The sequence below is a fragment of the Limulus polyphemus genome, unplaced genomic scaffold (assembly GCF_000517525.1).
Source record: "Limulus polyphemus unplaced genomic scaffold, Limulus_polyphemus-2.1.2 Scaffold1706, whole genome shotgun sequence".
Lineage (NCBI taxonomy): Eukaryota > Metazoa > Arthropoda > Merostomata > Xiphosura > Limulidae > Limulus > Limulus polyphemus.
In genome coordinates this window covers 140,530-160,115 of record NW_013667316.1, presented here as the reverse complement: position 1 = coordinate 160,115, position 19,586 = coordinate 140,530, and the positions used below count along the sequence as shown (strand labels likewise).

At 32.8% G+C, this 19,586-nt stretch overlaps 1 protein-coding gene across 1 annotated transcript in view; it reads left to right on the top strand.

Annotated features, from left to right (window-relative positions):
• The first annotated feature begins 16,030 nt into the window (after positions 1 to 16,030).
• The window catches only part of LOC106464636 (sodium/glucose cotransporter 4-like), a 60,556-nt gene continuing 57,000 nt past the window's right edge, over positions 16,031 to 19,586 (top strand). The window contains exon 1 of the mRNA XM_022392381.1: positions 16,031 to 16,133. Within this exon, the coding sequence (XP_022248089.1) occupies positions 16,044 to 16,133 (90 nt within the window). The 5' untranslated portion in view covers positions 16,031 to 16,043. The remainder of the gene's footprint in view (positions 16,134 to 19,586) is intronic.

The window sequence follows — 19,586 nt, the reverse complement described above, 5'->3', positions numbered from 1 at the left end:
TTTTTCGGGTCACTTTTATGAAAATGTCTAGCATGAGTCACTTTTACATCACACTACCGTTCGCGCTCTTTACGAAACTTCTTCGTTCAAATCTATTTCCCTGTCAATGTTCCCATCTTCTTTGAAAAATGAAATGGTATTTCCTTTTACTCCCGATCAACAATCAAATATCTTTTCTTGAATTATGAATAACACGAATGGATTGAAATATTTAATTAAATTATCTCAAAATAAACCTTAATTTCGATGCAATATTGAAATTAGCTTGAATTCTTCATAACCTCTGAATAGTGGGTGACCCAACGGATCACGGTGGTCTAGTATTTTACACTTTCAGTACATAGACTAACAACATTATTAGGTTATACTTTTGTTGTTAAACAACATGACATAAAAACCATTGTTGGAACGTAGTGTCACCAACACGCACTGGCTTCTCTATATATTAGAAGTTGTTAATCTAACTGCTTTTTACCAATAATTATTCTGTGAATACGCTACGAATTCATTTCATGAATGATCTTAATTTTGATTGGCTCACAAAGGAATTTACTGACATTTGACTGCCTCGACTGCACTTTTCTGCTTCTTTTTTTACTCAAGACTGATTTCGCAAAATTTATTTATTTCAGTTAGCTATGAAATGTGAGGTTAAGGTATACTATGGGGTGGGAGTGGTAGTACTTGCCCCGTCATTTTTGACGGGCTATACGCTAGTTCTATAAATAAAACACAAAAACTTCAGTTAAGTACCACACATGAGTGTAATAAACATATATTAATAAACTATACGTGTAATCAAACGTTTCAGGGGAACATATTCCATCTGATTCAGCACATTATAGAGCTTAATTTTTCTTCCAGGTTTTACTCATGTCTGAAGCTGGCAGGTACAGCGATGGCTAACTTAGTAGGGCGACTTTATTTCGATGTTATTCAAACAACATGTTTTATTTTCTGAAGATGGTGGGAAAAATACGATGCACAGAAAAGTAAACACATTATTCTTTACTGACTAAGATATGGAGAAAGAGTTTTGAAACACGCGACGTCAAGTTACCCAAGTAGAGTGTATAAAGGGATAAGACATAATAAAAAAGGTTTATAGACGTGATGGTTTTCTTTACTGGCGCATTGTTGTCGAGCATATTCTTTTTTTGTTTTGGAGTTCAAGACAAAGCTAAAATCGTAAACCCTTAATGATTTTTGTAATTGGATTAAGTGTGTAGAATACTCAACACGCAGTGCAACGTTTTCCCTCCTCGTCGTAGCCTCTTACTGACCTCTTGTCACCAGAAAACGCTTAATATTTCAAAGTGTGCTTTGGTTAGTACTTAAATCTCGTGGTGTTTATCACATTATTAAGCTGTGGTTAAGTTATTGCACCTCGAAAGAGGAAATGTTGTATTGGTATGCGCTTAATAAAAGTGCAAGTACTTTCTGAACAGTTGAGGTCAATGTTACCAGTAATGTTTGAAAAAGAAGTGTGTAACATTTTTACAATGCTTATACTTAATTGATTGTTTCACCTACATTGATTTCGCATTGGATTGTGATGTATAAATAGCTAAAGTGCTTATATTTGTATCAATAATATAAGTTTGCTACGCTTCTAAGTTCTTGTTCCTAAGCAAGTAAAATACATAACATTTATCCTTTCACTTTTTTGTGTTTACTTACGATTTCTAGTGTTGAGGACACAGGAAGTTAATTAACATAATAAATTGAATTTCATAAAATATTTTCAAGTTTGAGGCATTGTTTCACTCTAACCAAAGTCCTAGCTAAACAAGTATATCTTAAAATAATATTTTTTTATTTTAGTCCTGTGAAATTTTGATGTAAATGTCGACTGAGTTTTTCACAAATTATATGATTTTGTTTGGAAAACAAAAAATATAAATCAACTTTGGCAATCACGACTATCAAGAAAGGGACCTGCAGCAAATCGTACCCTAGCCATGGTAAGCAAAGTTCGGCATCTTGTAACAGTCAAGAATTCACAAACACAAAGGTCAGTAGCAAAAGTCGTCCACGAGTATGCAACATAATCAAGAAGGATCTCCACTTGAAAAAGCGACACAAATCTTGTGTACACAGTAGTAAGCTCGAGATCCTGTATACGCGCATTGATTGGCTACCTCAGATGGTGCTAGACGATAATGTCATAGCTCCACAAAGTGGCAGCAGGGAGGGTATTGCCTGGGGATGGAAATAAAGGTGACATCACAGTTCAAGTGTTACTTACCAGAGAGTGTGTTTCTAGGGAGGGGGGTGAAATTATACTTCCACGAGGTGGTGCAAGAGAGCACGATGTTATGGGGAGGGGTGACATCATAATAATACTCATTAAAGAGCTTATGGCTAGGGCCTTGACATCGATGGATTGCTATGATATGATTACATTCTCAGCATTGTAGTCTATATTTAATTGCATGTCCTAAAAGAAGTTTAGTATAACTGTAGTAGTTTAATCTCTGCTGTTAACAAGGTGGAGGATGCCATTAGACTGACGGTGTGTCTATAGGCGGATAGTGTTACTAAGGTATCGGAGGTGGATGATCTTACTGAAGTTCTATAGATGGATCAAGGATGGTGTTAATTACTATAGTTCCGTATAACTGCAGACAGATTTCAACTTGTCTCAACTAATGCTTACTTTATAGTTTTTCACTTATATATTCAATTATATGTCTTAAATTTGTTTAAAATTATTACACTTACTGTATACTCCGTATTTCTTATCATTATGACCAACTTTATAGTTTTCAATTTATTTAATGCCATAAAAATGGCGATTACTGAAATTTGTAAATATTATACAATAATTTAGATTTTATGTTTAGCTCTTTAGCCTGATTTATATACTTGCTATACTAAAGTTTGGTTTTAAAGAATCTACAGAAATATTTATGCTTAACTATTATTACTTTAGAAATTAAAACTATTATTTCCATCTTTTTCTAGAAATTTTCACAAATCTTTGTCTAGAGCTTGTTTCTCTCTCTGGTTTGGAACTTTACGCATAATACTGACTGATCTTTACTAAAACTGTATCAAAAACAGGCTAAAAGCTCGATAAACCCTGATTTTAGGAATAGTGGTAAATTGTCAAAAAGGATTATATACCACTCCATGTAAATATGTCATTTTGTTTTTGTTTGTTTTTTTGTCTGTAGAACTTTCATTTCGAAAAATATTTATAAACGAACATATGCTCTATACAACAGATAGGTCATTCATGCAAACTCCATACAGTGTAATTCTTTCAATCCTATGAAAATTTCCGTCTGATTCATCAAATTTAATGACATGTAAAAACACGTGACGTTTTCACCTGCGTCCTTTGACATGTCATAGTTGACTAAATCATTAAAGCACATTGTGGAATCAACAGATAAACAAGACATTTGAAGTACAGTGCATGTTTACATTATATTGAAATTATTTTAGCTTACATTATTCTACATAAATACAGAGTATAATTTTATTTTATAAAGATTCAATTATATATTAGTTTAATTATTTGTTGACAAATAAGAAATTCTATTTCTGTATTTTTTTATTTTTCAAAACTTTATCTTATGTACACCATAGTATTTAATTTTATTAGTTCACCAAAGCTTCAAATATATTTTTCCACGCGAATAAGCATTGTTTGTATTCGAAAAAAGTTGGTGTACAATCCTTGTATTTCGCAGAGTCCGGTAGTAAATAAATCAATTTTGTTATGTATAGTTTTCAATCATAATGTAAATAGTTGTTAGCAATAAAAAAGTTTTTGGCAAATTATTTCTCTATTACTATTGCTCACAATAGCAGATATGGTCAACAAGAAAGGACACATGAAATCAGTTTATAAATCCAACGTTTTTACTGTTTATCATTATTATAGAATATACTTTACAACAACAACGTAAAATCACAGACTTAATAAGTACCACATTAGGAATAATTTCTAAAATAGCAAACAGGTGCCACTGCGTTATTTGACTTACATAACATTTTCGTTTTTGTGAGAAATATTATGAAGTCACCTCTCCCACATAACCCTGCGCCCTCTTGTACCACTTCGTGGAACTATAATGTCACCCCTCCTCTAGAAACGCGTCCCTACCATTACGCCTTCTCGTAAATAATAATCGAACTATGATGCCACCTCAATTTCTATCCTCTAGCAAGCGTCCTCTCCTGCCACTTCGTGGAACTATGACGTCAACGTATAGCTCTACCCCTGAGGCAGCCAATCAATGTGCACCTTTAGGGTCTCGGGCCTACTACTGAACACAAGCTGCTTCCAAAACTTATCCGATTAACCACTGCAAATCTCAAGTAGCTGAAGAATGAAAAGCGTATTCGTGTTATTCCTAATGAAGACAGACTGGTTAAATGGCTGGATGCAGTGCCTATGGATTCCTGTGCGACGTGGTTGTTAAAACAGCCACTGAGAAATCGTCGCCTTCCTACACTAGATAACTGCGAAAAGCAGCAGGAAAGAGGGATTATACATGAGGGCCTTATGATGAAGCGATTTACAATGGAAACTACGCTGCAGGACTATTGTCTAAGTGCATAGTCGTCAGATAGAGCATGACGGGATGTAGCTACATGGACATTTTAACCAATTCACTGAGGCTGGTACATATATGGCCTCTAAATGTTGTTATTATTCTCTTCACTGCGTTAACTCATCAGAGTCAAAGCTTTCTAGTAAATCCTTAAAACAATCTAGATCCCAGCGAAATGTTGTCATACATACATATGATGTCTTGAGGGGGAATGACGTATAAAAGGTGGAAATAATTCACTTACTGTGTGGCAATATATAGCAGAATGTCAATGGACAACGTTACTACAAAAACTTAAGATTCAACATCTCGAGCGGGAATTTTAAAAGCAAGAATCCATATGTGTACCAGCTAATGCTAGACTTCAAATGTAAGTAGCATTTAACCAATTTATAATAAAAGTATTAATTAGGGTATTCATGTCTAATACACTTGTGTGGAACTGTTTGCCATGTGTAGGACTATGCACACCAAGCGAAGAAATGTGTATTCTGATACAAAATGCAACAAGTGTTATATGAATGGGCATGGCTTTGAAAGGGGTTGTAACTAAAGACTGTAAACGGTGCACAACCCTCACATATAATTCGTTTAGCCTTAGCCGACACGATGGTGTATCTTGCACGATAATTACAACAACTGTGTTGGAGGGAGTAAGAGGTCTCCAGATCTCAACAAAAGGATCCAAGTCCCAATCCAAAGAGATCAACAGCCGCATTGAACAGAAAAAACATTCACTGGCCACATATCTGATACCCGAAGTGAATGGATTGATTACGTGGTGAGACTCAAAACTGTTTTAATATAATGTACTTCATCTCTGTACCTTTAAACTTGTTTTAATATTTTAGCGACTAAATGTCTTTCAAACATAGAAAAAAAACGCTTTAATACTAGTAATAAACGACCTTAGAACATCAAAATTTGTTTTTTCTTTAAAAAACTTGTTGGACGATGTACCAATACAATCGTATCATGGCTTCACGATACGATACGAGTATCGTATCGCTGTATCGCCACACCTTTAGTAGATAAGCAGTCTTGTCTATTGCAAATAAATAGTCATTTCTGTGATGTGCATTAATTGGACAACTTTACAGCTTCTTCAGGAGCGTTGCACTAAAACACAAACCCTAACTAACAGTTCAAAACTTTAACTGAACCTATGATGTTGCATTCTCATACTTACATGCTTTGTTACAAAAATTTTTATACAATTTAAGGCGTAATAAAAAAAATGTTTTAATAAAATGTTAATAAATACTATTGCAATGCGCTAACAGTGCTATCATCAGTTTTGATGATGGTGGTATAAGAGCATAATTTGTATAACATGTTATTTTGTATGTGTTTATAGTTATTTAGTAGTGATTCAAATTTCCTAGAACTACGTCTAGAACATTTAAATTTCAGCAATTCAGTAGGTGTTAGGTGTTTGAACGACGACATTTTATCTATGAACCTGAAAAAAAAAATGTTTGTAAACTACATTCAGGCTTAAGTATAAAAATGTTATATCAATATGCAGATAAGCTTTCAGAAAAATCTTTCACAATTTATTTCTAGCAATACTTTTGGCAAAGATTGTGTAGAAATATTATTTTTTTGTTTTGTTTATAATTAAGCGCAAAGATTTGCCCACCACGGGTATCGAAACTCGGTTTCTAGTATTCTAAGGCCGCAGACATAAATGTTATAAATAATGTTATTTAGAAACTCATTTTTAAACTACTTATGAAAATATTCACACATGCTGGTAAACTTATAAACACGATGAATTAATATATTAATTTTTTTACGAAAATCTGGAATATTTTAAGCATTAAAATATAATCCAGTAACTAAGTCCCTGTGATACACTTCACAATGACACTTTTCATTGGGAAGTGTATCACAATGAAAAGTGTCATCGTTATTATTTATCATTGTTTCTAGAAAGCCAGTTTCTGTTCTTAATGACACTCTCTGAAAATTTTATATTGGGTCAGCTGCAAGTTTACGGACTTACAACGAGGTGGACACAGCAGATAGCCTAATATGGTTTTGCGCTAAAAACAACAACAACAAACAATCATACACGTGGGGCCATCTGCTGCTACTTGAACTAATGTTAAAAAATAGTTCCGATATGAACCAATCCAGGTTGATTATTAAGATTCTTCCAATTCTGATCAACATGCTGTGGGTCGTTAAAGATGACAACAGTATCATCTACATACCTCCAATAACACCCAAGCCTGAAACGTGAATGAAATTTTCCAACCAATAGTTGAAAAAGAACAAGTTGGCGAGAGATGGTGCTAACCTTAAGACTATTACCACTCCTCCAGATGATGAGATTCCTTGGTGGCAAGTTTTTAAAGTTTCTGAGACACGTATTTAGTAAACTTTTAACGTTATCATCCTTCTGATATAAGAGATCCCCATTATCTCTATTGTTTATTCTAAAGGAATACTAGTGTACAGAGATTTTAAATTAGAACTTACACTATAAAGAGGGTTTACGTATTGTTTAAGAAACTCAGAAACCTGCTAGTTCTTGGTAATATGTAACTATGTCAGAAACTGTCACTCTAACAGACGTCTTTCCTTGAAGTGATTTTGGAAGAGTAGACAGAATACTAGGTGGTCTTGATTAATATATTCTTCTCATGTTAGTAATTCAGCTTAATTAATATATTAATATATTCTTCTCATGTTAGTAACTTAATTTTTTATGTTTAAATAAATAATTCAGCTTCTCTAGCTCTTTAAACGTCTGTTTTCAACAAAATAAACTTTGTTGTATCATTCAAAATAATCTATGTTTTGGAACTATAATGTACGTTATTTAATATAACTATATAATTTTCAGTGTCGGGGGGTACTTGTAATGATTTTGTCGCTTTTTCTAAGATTGTTATAACTACTAGTTCTTCTTTAATAAGATTAATAGGTGTCTATTCAAGATTATAACTGTTGAAAGTTGAACCCTTTAGTTGAGTTTTCATATTATCAAACGATTCACAACTTTAAGCCCATAATGAAAGTTCAGAATTTAAAGTTGATAAAAAGTTTATTGCACAAGTTTTGATGTGAAATCTTTGAGCAATAACATTATTTTGGAAGATACATTAGAATAACAGTGGATCTCTTATATAATAATATAACCAAAATATATAACAAGTGTGTTTTCCAGATTATGTGTAGATTTGCCACTAAGGAATCTAATTTCCTTTTAACAACACTGTGTATAAGGAAACTGATGTAGTAGTAATGGGTTGAAGTTCGGACTGTTACTCGCCGTTTTTGTAGTATCTTAATAATGAACATAAACTGATTTTTAGATTTACTTATAAGCAATAACAATGGCAAGTTTAAGTGTAAAGTGTAGAGAGCCTTTTTTTTTTTCAAAAAGTATGTTGATGTTTTCAAACTCCTTGTGAAGATGTTTATAGACGATAATTATTTTATAAGCACTATGAACTCAAATCTTGATCAAATTTGTCTTAAAAAAAATCTGAAAAATATTAACCAGCATATACTTTTTCTGAGAAACAACATTGTTGATAACACCATAATAATCATATTATTATTTTGGCAAAATCGATAATCCAAAACGGTTAAAATGGAAAGTTTGACAATAATATTGTCATATAATGGTAAACGTGTATTCAATATGATTAACTATGTAAACATTTTTATAAGCTTATCATATACTGACTTAAGAAATATCTTTAAACATGAATGTAGATTACAAAATATTTAGGTTTAAGAATTTGATATTGTAGAATAGATCTTATGTGGTGCAAGTTATCAAAAGCCTTACAGGAAAGTCTAAGTATATTGGATCTACCACTAGGTGGCCCAAAACACGCATAAAAGAACATGAAGATTTAATGATCAATAAAAAAGTGTAGGTAATCACGAACTTGGTGAAGCTGACGTAGCAGTACATCATAGTTCATTGAAGTATTTTGAGCCCACAACTTAAAGAAGCTAATTATAATGATTGTTTTATAATAAAGCTAATTTTATTGTTACTTAACTTAAATACGAAATTATAGATTCACTACCAAAATTATATTTAGTTTTATTCATTAACATACGTACAAAACTTTAAATTTTTGTAGACAGTTGTTACATCACATAATTACTGAACATAATGCAGGTGGAAGAACAAAACGTAAACTGGCTTGAACTGTACGTAGTGGGACTGTGTTTTTTATTCTTCTCTTTAGTGTATGTTTTAGCTTAACTCATTTACAAAATTGCAGAAGCTTTTGAAAAATATAGATTTATATTTTGCCTTATTTAAGAATGTTGCGAACCAGTGCAAAAGTGTATGTTTGTTAGGTTCTAACACTTTGATGCAAAAAATGTATACTTTTGTTAGAAAATGTTACAAAACACAAATTCTGAAACTGGAAATGACTTATCATTGTACATTATTTGTAAATGTTATGGTCACAATAACAATAACATTTTGTAGCTCTGATAGATTTGATGTCAACTTCTGCACTCGACATCATCACCAACAGGTATGTACTGAATATTATTAATTTCGTACAGTGATTTGATTCCTAATTTCACTAGGAAAAAAAACTGCTAGACAATAAATCCTCGTGGTTCATTGAAGCTATTCGGTTTTATCCGCAAACACCTCGTATGCTAATGAAAAGATATTTTTCTTAAAACGTATTCATTTTCCCAAGGGATGCTAGTAAAACTTAATTACAATTACCGTATGTCATATGACTTATTTATGAAAAAAAAGTAAATTTTTATAACTCATTAAGTACCTTGACATTCTACAAGAGAAATAAAAACCTGAAATAACATGGAATTATAAAACCATTCTTTCAATACGCTGTCCACCAAATGTTTTTAAGATATTCCATCCACATTCACTGTATCTTTTTGATAAAGTCGGTAAACTGAATAACTGGTCAGAAGAATACTAAAAGAAATCGTAAATAAATGGAGCAGAATTCATTACAAAGTCAATTACTTCTATGCATATTGATTGCCGTTTTGAGTATGTTTTAGCCTAAGTATGAAGATGGTTCCTTATTAGAAGATCCCTTTCATCATTTAGGCTGCAGCAATGACGTTACTGCAGACCGACACGGGTTCGACAACAGGGAAAAGTCGATGTTCACCTATTGATGTACCGTGTATACTGTTGAGTTCAACGTGCTAGACTCGCAATCCGCGGGTCACGGATTCGAATCCCTGTCACATCAAACATTCTCGCCCTTTTAGCCGTGGGGGCGTTATAATGTGACAGTCAATCCCACTATTCGTTGGTAAAAGAGTATCCAAAAGTTGGCGGTGGGTGGTGATGACTAGCAGCCTTCCCTTTAATCTTACACTGGTAAATTAAGAACGGCTAGCGCAGATAGCCCTCGTGTAGCTTTGCGTGAAATTTAAAACAAACAAACAATCAACGTGCTAGAAATCTCGAGTTTCACATGACTTGAAGATACTGTCAACATAAGACCTAAAGCATTGTGGACATTGATAAGTTACGACTACTCACTGATATTTTGTAGTTTCATCTTTTTATTACTTAAAACGATGTTTAAGTAGAAATTCAGTAAAAACAAATTAGTGGAAAAGAGAAAACCATAAACTTCAGTGCTTTTGAAAGTGAACTTTTCTTCGTTTTTAAGAGTAAATCAAGGACGTTCTTCCTTCCAAAAAACATTCTGGGTGAACATTACACACTATTTTGTCCAAATCAAGTCGGACTCTATCATTTTGACATCATCGCTCAGCCAAAAAAAAAGGTGGAATCTGCGTATTAAGGAAACATTCGTTATACATTATCTCAGGCATAACTTCAACAAGTATTGTAGCTTCTATTAGCATTCCAAAATAGTGAAAAAAATTGGTAATAATGTATGTGGAAAATATTGCGATGTCTATGGAATTCTTAGGACATGTAATTCCGCTATTTTTTTAATATTCTATCAATATCTATTAGAAAATAAAATTTGTTCATGTGTCAAATCTATGTATGTATGATTTTTCTTTTTCTAGACTTTTTAAACATATACAACAAACTGGTGGTAAGTTGAGATGATTTTTTCGAGATACAATATACAATCAAAACATTAAACTTATTTACATATTATAATATTGTTAGCCGGACAAGGATGAGATTAATTACACGTCCCCAGTGAATTAACCATCACGTTAAGATTTAAACATTTAATCCCCTGCTGGCAAACTAAAATGTTAACTTTCGGATAAAAGATAGGTACGCACTTTAATTGGAAACCATAAAAATAAAATATTTATAAAAGCTCCCACAATTACGTAGTTCATTATTAAATATATTACTAGATCTTACCTGAAAACATTATCATTTTTATTCTATGCTAGAGCGAAACTTTTATATTACTGTACATGCTTTTAAAAATCCATTTTGTTATCAATTTCCTCACTCTACCCCCTCCCCTCCGGTGTGTCATACTTAGTTGACAGACTTACAACACTGAAATCCGGGTCTCGATTCTTCGAAGTGGACTGAACGTAGATAATCCTTTGTGTTGCTTTGCGCTTAAACAACAGTAGTATTTAGTTTAAAATCAGTTTTCAGAGACAAACTTTTTCAGGGAAAGTGGCATCAAAGTATGTCATAAAGATAATTAATTTCATAATTCATTGCAGGCATCTATTATAAGGTTGTGGTCTATATAAGTTGCAAAACGTCTCAAACCTGCAATTTTTTAAATAAGAAAAAGATAAAAATCTTCAGTACACTTTTAAAATGAAGTGTTTAGTAGCAAAGGCATTTATAATCTAATTTTTAAATTCTACTTCGTGAGGTTTATGCATGGCAAACATGTGAGAACATGCAAATTACTAATTGTTCAAATTGATAGATAAGCAAATATCGAAAAAACTTGCCCTGCCTCTACTTTTGCACTAGTAATTGTTCACAATTGTTTTGAGTGAAAAATTATTTTATAATAACGTATTACACTTTGTTAAGATTTTGCAAATTTTGCAGACTGAAACAGTTCCAACATGTAAGATTATTTGAAGCTATTTATAAAACAAGCATAAATGAAGAAAAACGTGTGCGTTTAGAAAAGTATTCTATTTGTATCCATTCATTTCATATACTCCTTTGATGGGGCAGCAGTCAATATACAGACTTAGAGTGCTAAAATCTCCGCAGTGGACAGAGCGCAGATTGCGTAGCTTTGCGCTAAAAAAAGAACAAGAAGAAAGAAACAAAGTAATTTCATATACTCCTTTTATGGGGCAGCAGTCAATATAGAGACTTAGAGTGCTAAAATCTCCGCAGTGGACAGAGTGCAGATTGCGTAGCTTTGCGCTAAAAAAAAGAACAAGAAGAAAGAAACAAAGTAATTTCATATACTAAGTTGATAAAGTATGTTTTAGGGGATTTATAATGTTGTTTATTGAAATAATGGCTCTACTAATTTCTTGCATGTACGATATTGACGTCAATCATTGTAATAGAATGCGTCGCTTCGCATAACTGTTTTTAATTTAACCTTCAGTTAAGATTGTGATACACTTAGAAAGGTTCTGATTCTATATAGATTTGAACAGGAAATAAACTGACGCACTCGTGATAACAGGTAAGAGAACTGATAGAAAAAAAAGATACATCACTGGAAGAATCTAGATATGACCAATACGACTACTGATTTCCTAGGAATAATAGGACTATAGGCTTTCTTAGAATACATTGATTTACACGTATTGTTCTACAGATTACAGATTCTACAGATTGAAGGGTGTACTTTTTGCGGTTGTTAGTGTGTGACTTAAGTAATTTGAATTTCAGCATGTTTGCTTTTTCCCCGAGATCCAAGAAAAAACTTCCATGTGTGTGCAGTAACTGTTAATGTGACAGTTTGGAAAAGTTAGGCATCCATACTTCTAACAAATGTTGTTGTTTTTTGAGATTTTCCTTCATCATTTTCTTTATATCACAATCTTTGCTCTGTGACACCATCTATACCAAGGCTTAGAACTGTTTGATTTAACTCTTCTAGGTCTCAAGTCTCTTTCTCTTGTGTTATTCCATTCCCGCAGAACTATCACCTCTACCCAGTTCTCTCTCTCTCTCTCTCTCTTAATCTTATCACCTATACTAGGATCAATATTGGGGATCATCAACCACACCCTGCGTTGTCCCTTAGAACCATCACCTCTATCCATTCTTGAGATCACCGAATCTACCCTGTTCTATCTCGTAGAATGACTATAACAAATGAAAGGACTGATAATTTCACTCTCGAAGAAGGAGTAAAGAATATATTTATATGAATAGAATTTTTCAAATTACTTATTTCATTATCAGAAAATGTGGAAAATAAAGTGTAATGATACGGTGTATATACAGAAGTTGAAAACGTTATATCAAAATGTTGTCATGTACTTTACCGTACAGGTCGCTACATCTGGTTATGCTCTACTCAATTATCGTGCAGCTTGGCAATAGCCCTGCAGCGTCGTTTCCATTGAAAAAAAGACTCTGTGGTAAGGCTATCATGTCTAAAGCATGCACTCTTCCCTGTGTACTTTCTATAATCCACCTAATGAACTTGTGGTAATTTCTCAGCACCAATTTCAACAGTTCAATTTCACATAAATACATCGGTGAGTTGACCGGTATATCTTCATGCAGAATAGCATGAATACACTATGGTTAAACAAATATGTCATGAAAGCAAATGTGTACATTTGACTTGTGTCGCTTTGTCAAATAGAAATCCTTCTTGACTAGGTTGCGTATTGTTTGCCTGTGGCGGACGACTTTTGTCACTGACATTCGTGTTTGTAGATCCATACTTGTTACAAGACGCTGCACTTTGCTTACCATAACTGAGGTATGACTTGCTGCAGGTCTCATTTTGGATGGTCCTAGTTCCCATATTTTATCAGTATTCCTTTGTTTTATAATGTAATTACGTTTAAGGGCTATTCCCCTCTTGGAAATTTTAAATCTCCAATCTGAACACATCTTTATGAATACTTTGCGCTGGAAAGGGCTATTGCACACCCTTCCCAAAATCGATTAATTTTCGGTGACGTCACATTACTTGTAAATGCCAAACAATGTTCAAGTGTAGTTCTGATACATTGTGTTCCAACGAAACTTTTTATCGCTTTGTGATGTCATGTAACTTGCTATTTTATGCATTCAAAATCGTTTTAATATAATATACTCAACCCAAGTCTCATTCTGTTACCTCGTGCTTAAATTTTGCACTTTTACATGGGGAATAGATATCAAATATTACGTTTATATTAGGTTATGGATGCCAAATATTTATCTTTTACACGGGGATATACCATCAAGTCTTGTCCTATACACTCTTAGTATAAAGGTGTGATAGGGTGTGACTTCCACAAACACACCCATTGTTGTTGAAATTGTGAAAATTCACAAACTTAAAGGCACAAATTTAGACGAAATAAAACTGCATACTCTTGTTATGTACGTAAATGTATAAACATAATGAAAAGTGATGGTACTTGTCTGTCAAGAAAAAACTTACACTAAGATAATTTTATGATCACTATCAAATGTTACTAAAATAATCTTTAAAATATATACATTTACAATTAAACTTAGTTATGTAAAGTATGGCTTTTAAAAATGATAGTATTTGATATTTCATAATTCTGTTGTGGGTGTAAAATCACTTTTTCTGACGAAGGGTGTGAATGCAAACTTTTTGGGTGTAGCTTCTGTATCAGTACTTCACACCCAAAAAGAGTGTGAAATCACACCTTTTTTAGAGTAGATAACTTCAATCAATAGATATTAATAGTGAAACTAATCCGGTGATTTTTTTTATATTATGATATATATTGTTTTGGAATGTGTAAAAACAATATGTAATGTTGCCCACCCAAAATTGAATTAGAAGGTTTCAATAATGTAAATGCCAATCGTAGGTCATTTAAGAAACTGAACTAATTCGTACTTTCTTATTATGTAAATCAGTATGTTATTCAACATAAAAGTCTTACTTTAAAATATTCTAACCCATAAATCAGTACATTATATATCGTATCAAATAATCAGAAGTATATTTATTATACAGCTATGAACAAAAGTTTGTATCACTCTAGGATTTTAGGGATGATACATAATAATAACAATAAAAATATAATTATTTGAGCACAATTTATATCTTTTATTCAACACCATGTTATAAAAGACACCCCAGGACAATATCGCAAAAATTTACCATAAACCATAATAATAATATTTAGTATTTACTATGCATTAAGTGTTTTTTATCGAGACGTTTTTAATAACCACTGAAGGGTTGAGAAACATCCATGTAGCATTTAAACGTAACGCTGTTCACTAGGGTTTATTCAATTTCATGAAGCAACATTAGATGATTCTAGGATGGTGCAGAACTTTTGGCTATATCTGTATGTTGGAAACTTCTGTGACACATGTAAGTGTGAACACATCGCGTATATAGTATGAGTACGTAATATGAAACATAGGAGGAAAGCAGATAATATATACGTAGGAAGTTTCAACATTATATTAGTTAATCTTAAACTCACCCTATTTCAAGTACCTTGGAACATATATGATAAGTTATCTTCCATATTACGGAAAACTATCATAGGTAGTTCGACTTCTGATCATAAGTTTTGATTTCATAAAAAAAAGTTACCTTTAGAAATAATACAGTAAGAACGTTCTGAAAGCATCCTAGTTTAGCTTTGGTTGTTACATTTTTCAATAAAATAAAAACATTCAAAATCTCCCGGAACAATTCAGCTGAGGACGTTAGTCATTACAATAATATGTAAAAATCTATGTCGAAATGTTTGAATCACCCTAGAACTGTCTAATTTTTCTTCATAAAGTCAAATTAAACCTGGTGAGTAATGTTACGTTTAAAGTCTGTATCTAAAGGTTAACTCCACTCTTCATCGCATCAGTGAGTACATGTCTGAAAGGATTAAGGAAGTCTTAAAAAATCTTGAAATTCACTGCAAATACTAAGTGTTACTTTTATGACTTGCAGGAGACTTTTATGATGTTATTTGTGATGTTTTTTATTAAAGCACTCCAGTGGCACAGCGATATGTCTACTGACTTACACTGCTAGAAATCGGGTTTCGATACTCGTGGAGGGCGGAGCACAAATAGCCTATTGTATAGCTTTGTGCTTAACTACAAACAAATCTTTGATTAAATTATGTTAAATAAAGGATCAAAATTATGTTAATATAATTTTTTTTATATCTCCTTTTTAAAATTCTAGTGTGATGCCCAAGTCTGTAATTTTAAAATACTTTTTAAAAATTCCATAATACGAATAACTTTGGAAAGAGAAAAATTAATGTTCAAAATTTTTTTAAAATACCCACATAGATAAGGCTAATAATTCTACCATTTGCCGCTAGATGTCACATAGAATAAGACATTTGTTTGTTGATAAAGGCATTAGTTGTTTATAGGTGAGAATGGCTGCTGTAAAAGGAACAGCTCTCCATCCGGGGGATATAGCAGTAATCGTAGGCTATTTTATTGGTGTACTTTTTGTAGGATTATGGGTAAGTATCTTTCTTCTTACTTCATATAGGCAGTTTTATATTTTGTACGAATATCTATAATGTTATTAAGTACATAAATTTGAAAATACAAGTAGAGAAACCAAATCGTTTAAACTCTTTAAAAAGAAAGAAATTATTAATGTAAAACTAATTACTCTTGAAAATAGTTACTTATATTACTTTTAGTATGTTGAATGTGCATATTCTTTATTCATGTAAAACTAATTACTCCTGAAAATAGTTACGTATAGTACGATTTATCTTTTATCTTATATACTATCCAGCATACATTGTATAAAACTTTGTTCTAAATATATAACTGAAAAATCATTGTTTTTAATCAACATTTTCGTTTTTCACTTTCCATAAATAGTTAAGTAGAAACTCAAACAAAATATGAAGAGCCATTTGTATCGATTTTAAGTTGAAAATGCTAATATTTACTCATTTCATTGATTTTAATGGCTTTCATGAGTGTAATTTCTTGTTTTTAAATAATATTGATTATATAAATAAATATATAATGAGTTACAAACGTCAACTATAAGTCTGCCCTTGTTAAGTTATATATTTCTCTATAACTGAATTAACTGTTTCTAAAATACTTTGATTTATACGATAAACTTAGTTTTATAGATATATTCATCCAAGAACATCCTAGTAAAGCCAGTCGTGGCCTATTGGTTAACGTTCAAAGCTGCGATTCTGAGGTTCTAGATTTGACTCTGAACACACTCCGTACTTTCGGCTATGGACGCACTTATAATAGCAGCAGCAATTTCGCTATTCACGTGAGTGATCACGTAAGTATTGAATGTTGCTGACTGGCTCGCACGCCTGGTCAGAAGTTCAAAACTAGGAATGGCTATGAATGTACACCTGACAGTTAAACCTATTTAAGTTGCATTATTAACGTTGAAAATACCATAGCGCACCTCTCTCGGTTTTAAACTTTCTGTTGTTTTTTACTTAGTATTTCAGAATAATTGTGAAACTGCGTTCTCAACTCTTCTGGTTGTGGAACTAGTTCTTTAAATAATAAAGTATTGTCGTTAGTTTATTATTAATGCAAAGCTACACATTTGGCTATCTTTACTCTGTCCATCGCAGATAGCCGAATCCCGGATTTTAGCGTTGTAAATCCCTAAACTTACCGCTGACCAACCGCATTTAATTGAGAATGATGCATGAAATTAAACGTATTATGTTATTATTATTTAATGAAGACGACAAACAACATCAGAAAAATGTTTAATTACTTTTACCCGACGTTTCGGCTTACGCCTTTATCAATGGTCTATGAACGTCACAGGTTACCAAACTGATTCTAAATGACAGTAACCGAAAACAAAATACAGCTACAACAATATAACGGATACGAGTATAGTCGAACAGTTTAGAGTCGTTGATCATAAAAATAGAGAAAATAATAATAATAACATAAAAATATATAAAATCATAATGATAAAATTAATAATAATAATAAAATGTTAAAGGGGCCAGGCATTGTACCTATTAGTGGAAGAGAGTCTGTATTGAATCAAAATATTATATATTATGCTATTAGTTGATGTTTTCAAAGAACTAAATTTTTTGTTTTAAAAAACTGTTTCAACAACGATTTTTTTCATATATTTTTACAAAATTGCAACACAGTGTTGCTCGAGTTAAACGAATGCTATTACATATAAAGTAAAAATGTCTATGTTTTCAATAAACAAAGTCTAATCTTATTAACACTCTTCAGGATCAATATTGGTATTTTTAAATCTGAATGACACCTTATGTACACATGGGATAAGTGCACTGGTTAGAGACGCCTAGGATTCAAGTACAGCTGTCTTTAACTGCAAGCTACTGACCAGAGAGTGAACGCAACGAGATAGTGGTACACGCTGCCACAAGGGTTTTTACCGCTTTGAATGGTATTGACTGTGAATTATATAATGCGTCGACAGTTGGAAGTACGGAGAGAGTTTAACTGCGCGAACCTTATACTTTACGATTCACAGTTAGGCATGCTAACCACTAAGTCACTCCTGGTCCAACAGGCTCGGTAAAGAAAACCTGAAGCCATTGGCACTATTTAGAGTCAGTAAATAACATCTAATTCTGTAGATGGACAAAAACCCACAAACGTCGTCAAGATAGTGAGTTCATTCGTAGTTATTGTATAAAAATTATTAAAAGATCCTAAACTTAAAGACTTCATACAAACGTGATAGATATAACCTATCCACATAATCCCACAAAAAAGCCATCAAAACAGCTTAATCAAAGCCAGTAACATCACACTAACACTGCAGGTTTTGTGAAAAGCTTGCTAAGAGAGCCAAGTACATTAGACTTATTCGTACAAAGCTGAATTATTGAGATAATGTAACCCTACTTATATTTAGTAGTACCCGAAACGTTCTGAATAGAAAGCTGATTATTGATTAAACTAGAGCCCAGACTAGAATAAAAAGAGACCGTAAGAAATCAGATTCATTTTTGGGAGGCAAGTCCAAAATTTTAGAACATCCACAAAATTACTACACATGGAGAAATAAAAAAAAACTTCTAGGGTAGAAACAAATCCTATTTTAATAATTTTTTTACCTGTTTCTCAAACCGTTTTATAAACGCTACAAAAAGTACTGACTATTACTATTTTTGGCCCAGCATGGCCAGGTGGTTAGGGCGCTCAACTCGCAATCTGAAGGTCGCGGGTTCGAATCTCCGTCCCACCAAACATGCTCGCCCTTTTAGCCGTGGAGGTGTTATAATGTGACGGTCAATTCCACTATCCGTTGGTAAAAGAGTAGCCCAAGAGTTGGCGGTGGGTGGTGACGACTAGCTGCCTTCCCTCTAGCCTTACACTGCTAAATTAGGGACGGCTAGCGCAGATAGCCCTCGTGTAGCTTTGCGCGAAATTCAAAAACAAACAAACAAACTATTACTGTTAAAGGCTTCTTTGAATATTAGCAATGCACCCTCACTATATTATAATAAGCGTTCTTATTCATCAAACTGAAAGCATAAACAATCGCACCAACCTAAGACAGCACAAGAGATCATGGTCCTTATATTATGCGGCATTAATGGTAACATTTGATAGAATTGAAAGGTTAAAATATCCGCTAAGGCTTATTCCTGCTTGCACTATTCGTAAAACCACCATCACCACGTTCATCATATTTCTATATGGTTCCATATTTCCTGCAAATGAATATATACCAATTTTCTGGCTGTAAAGTCAAACATAAATCATCTTTCAAATGGAATATTGTTTCACACTTCATTCTTTGTAGAACCTTTGTAACTAATTGTTTTGTGCCTTATTGTGAACAGAATGCGTTTCATTGGGTATCTGCCATGCTTTTTTAACCCAATCTGTGCAACGCCAAAACAATGGATTGTTGGCCATTAGGGATGAAATTCAGAATGATCACCAACAATGTCAGGGCATTG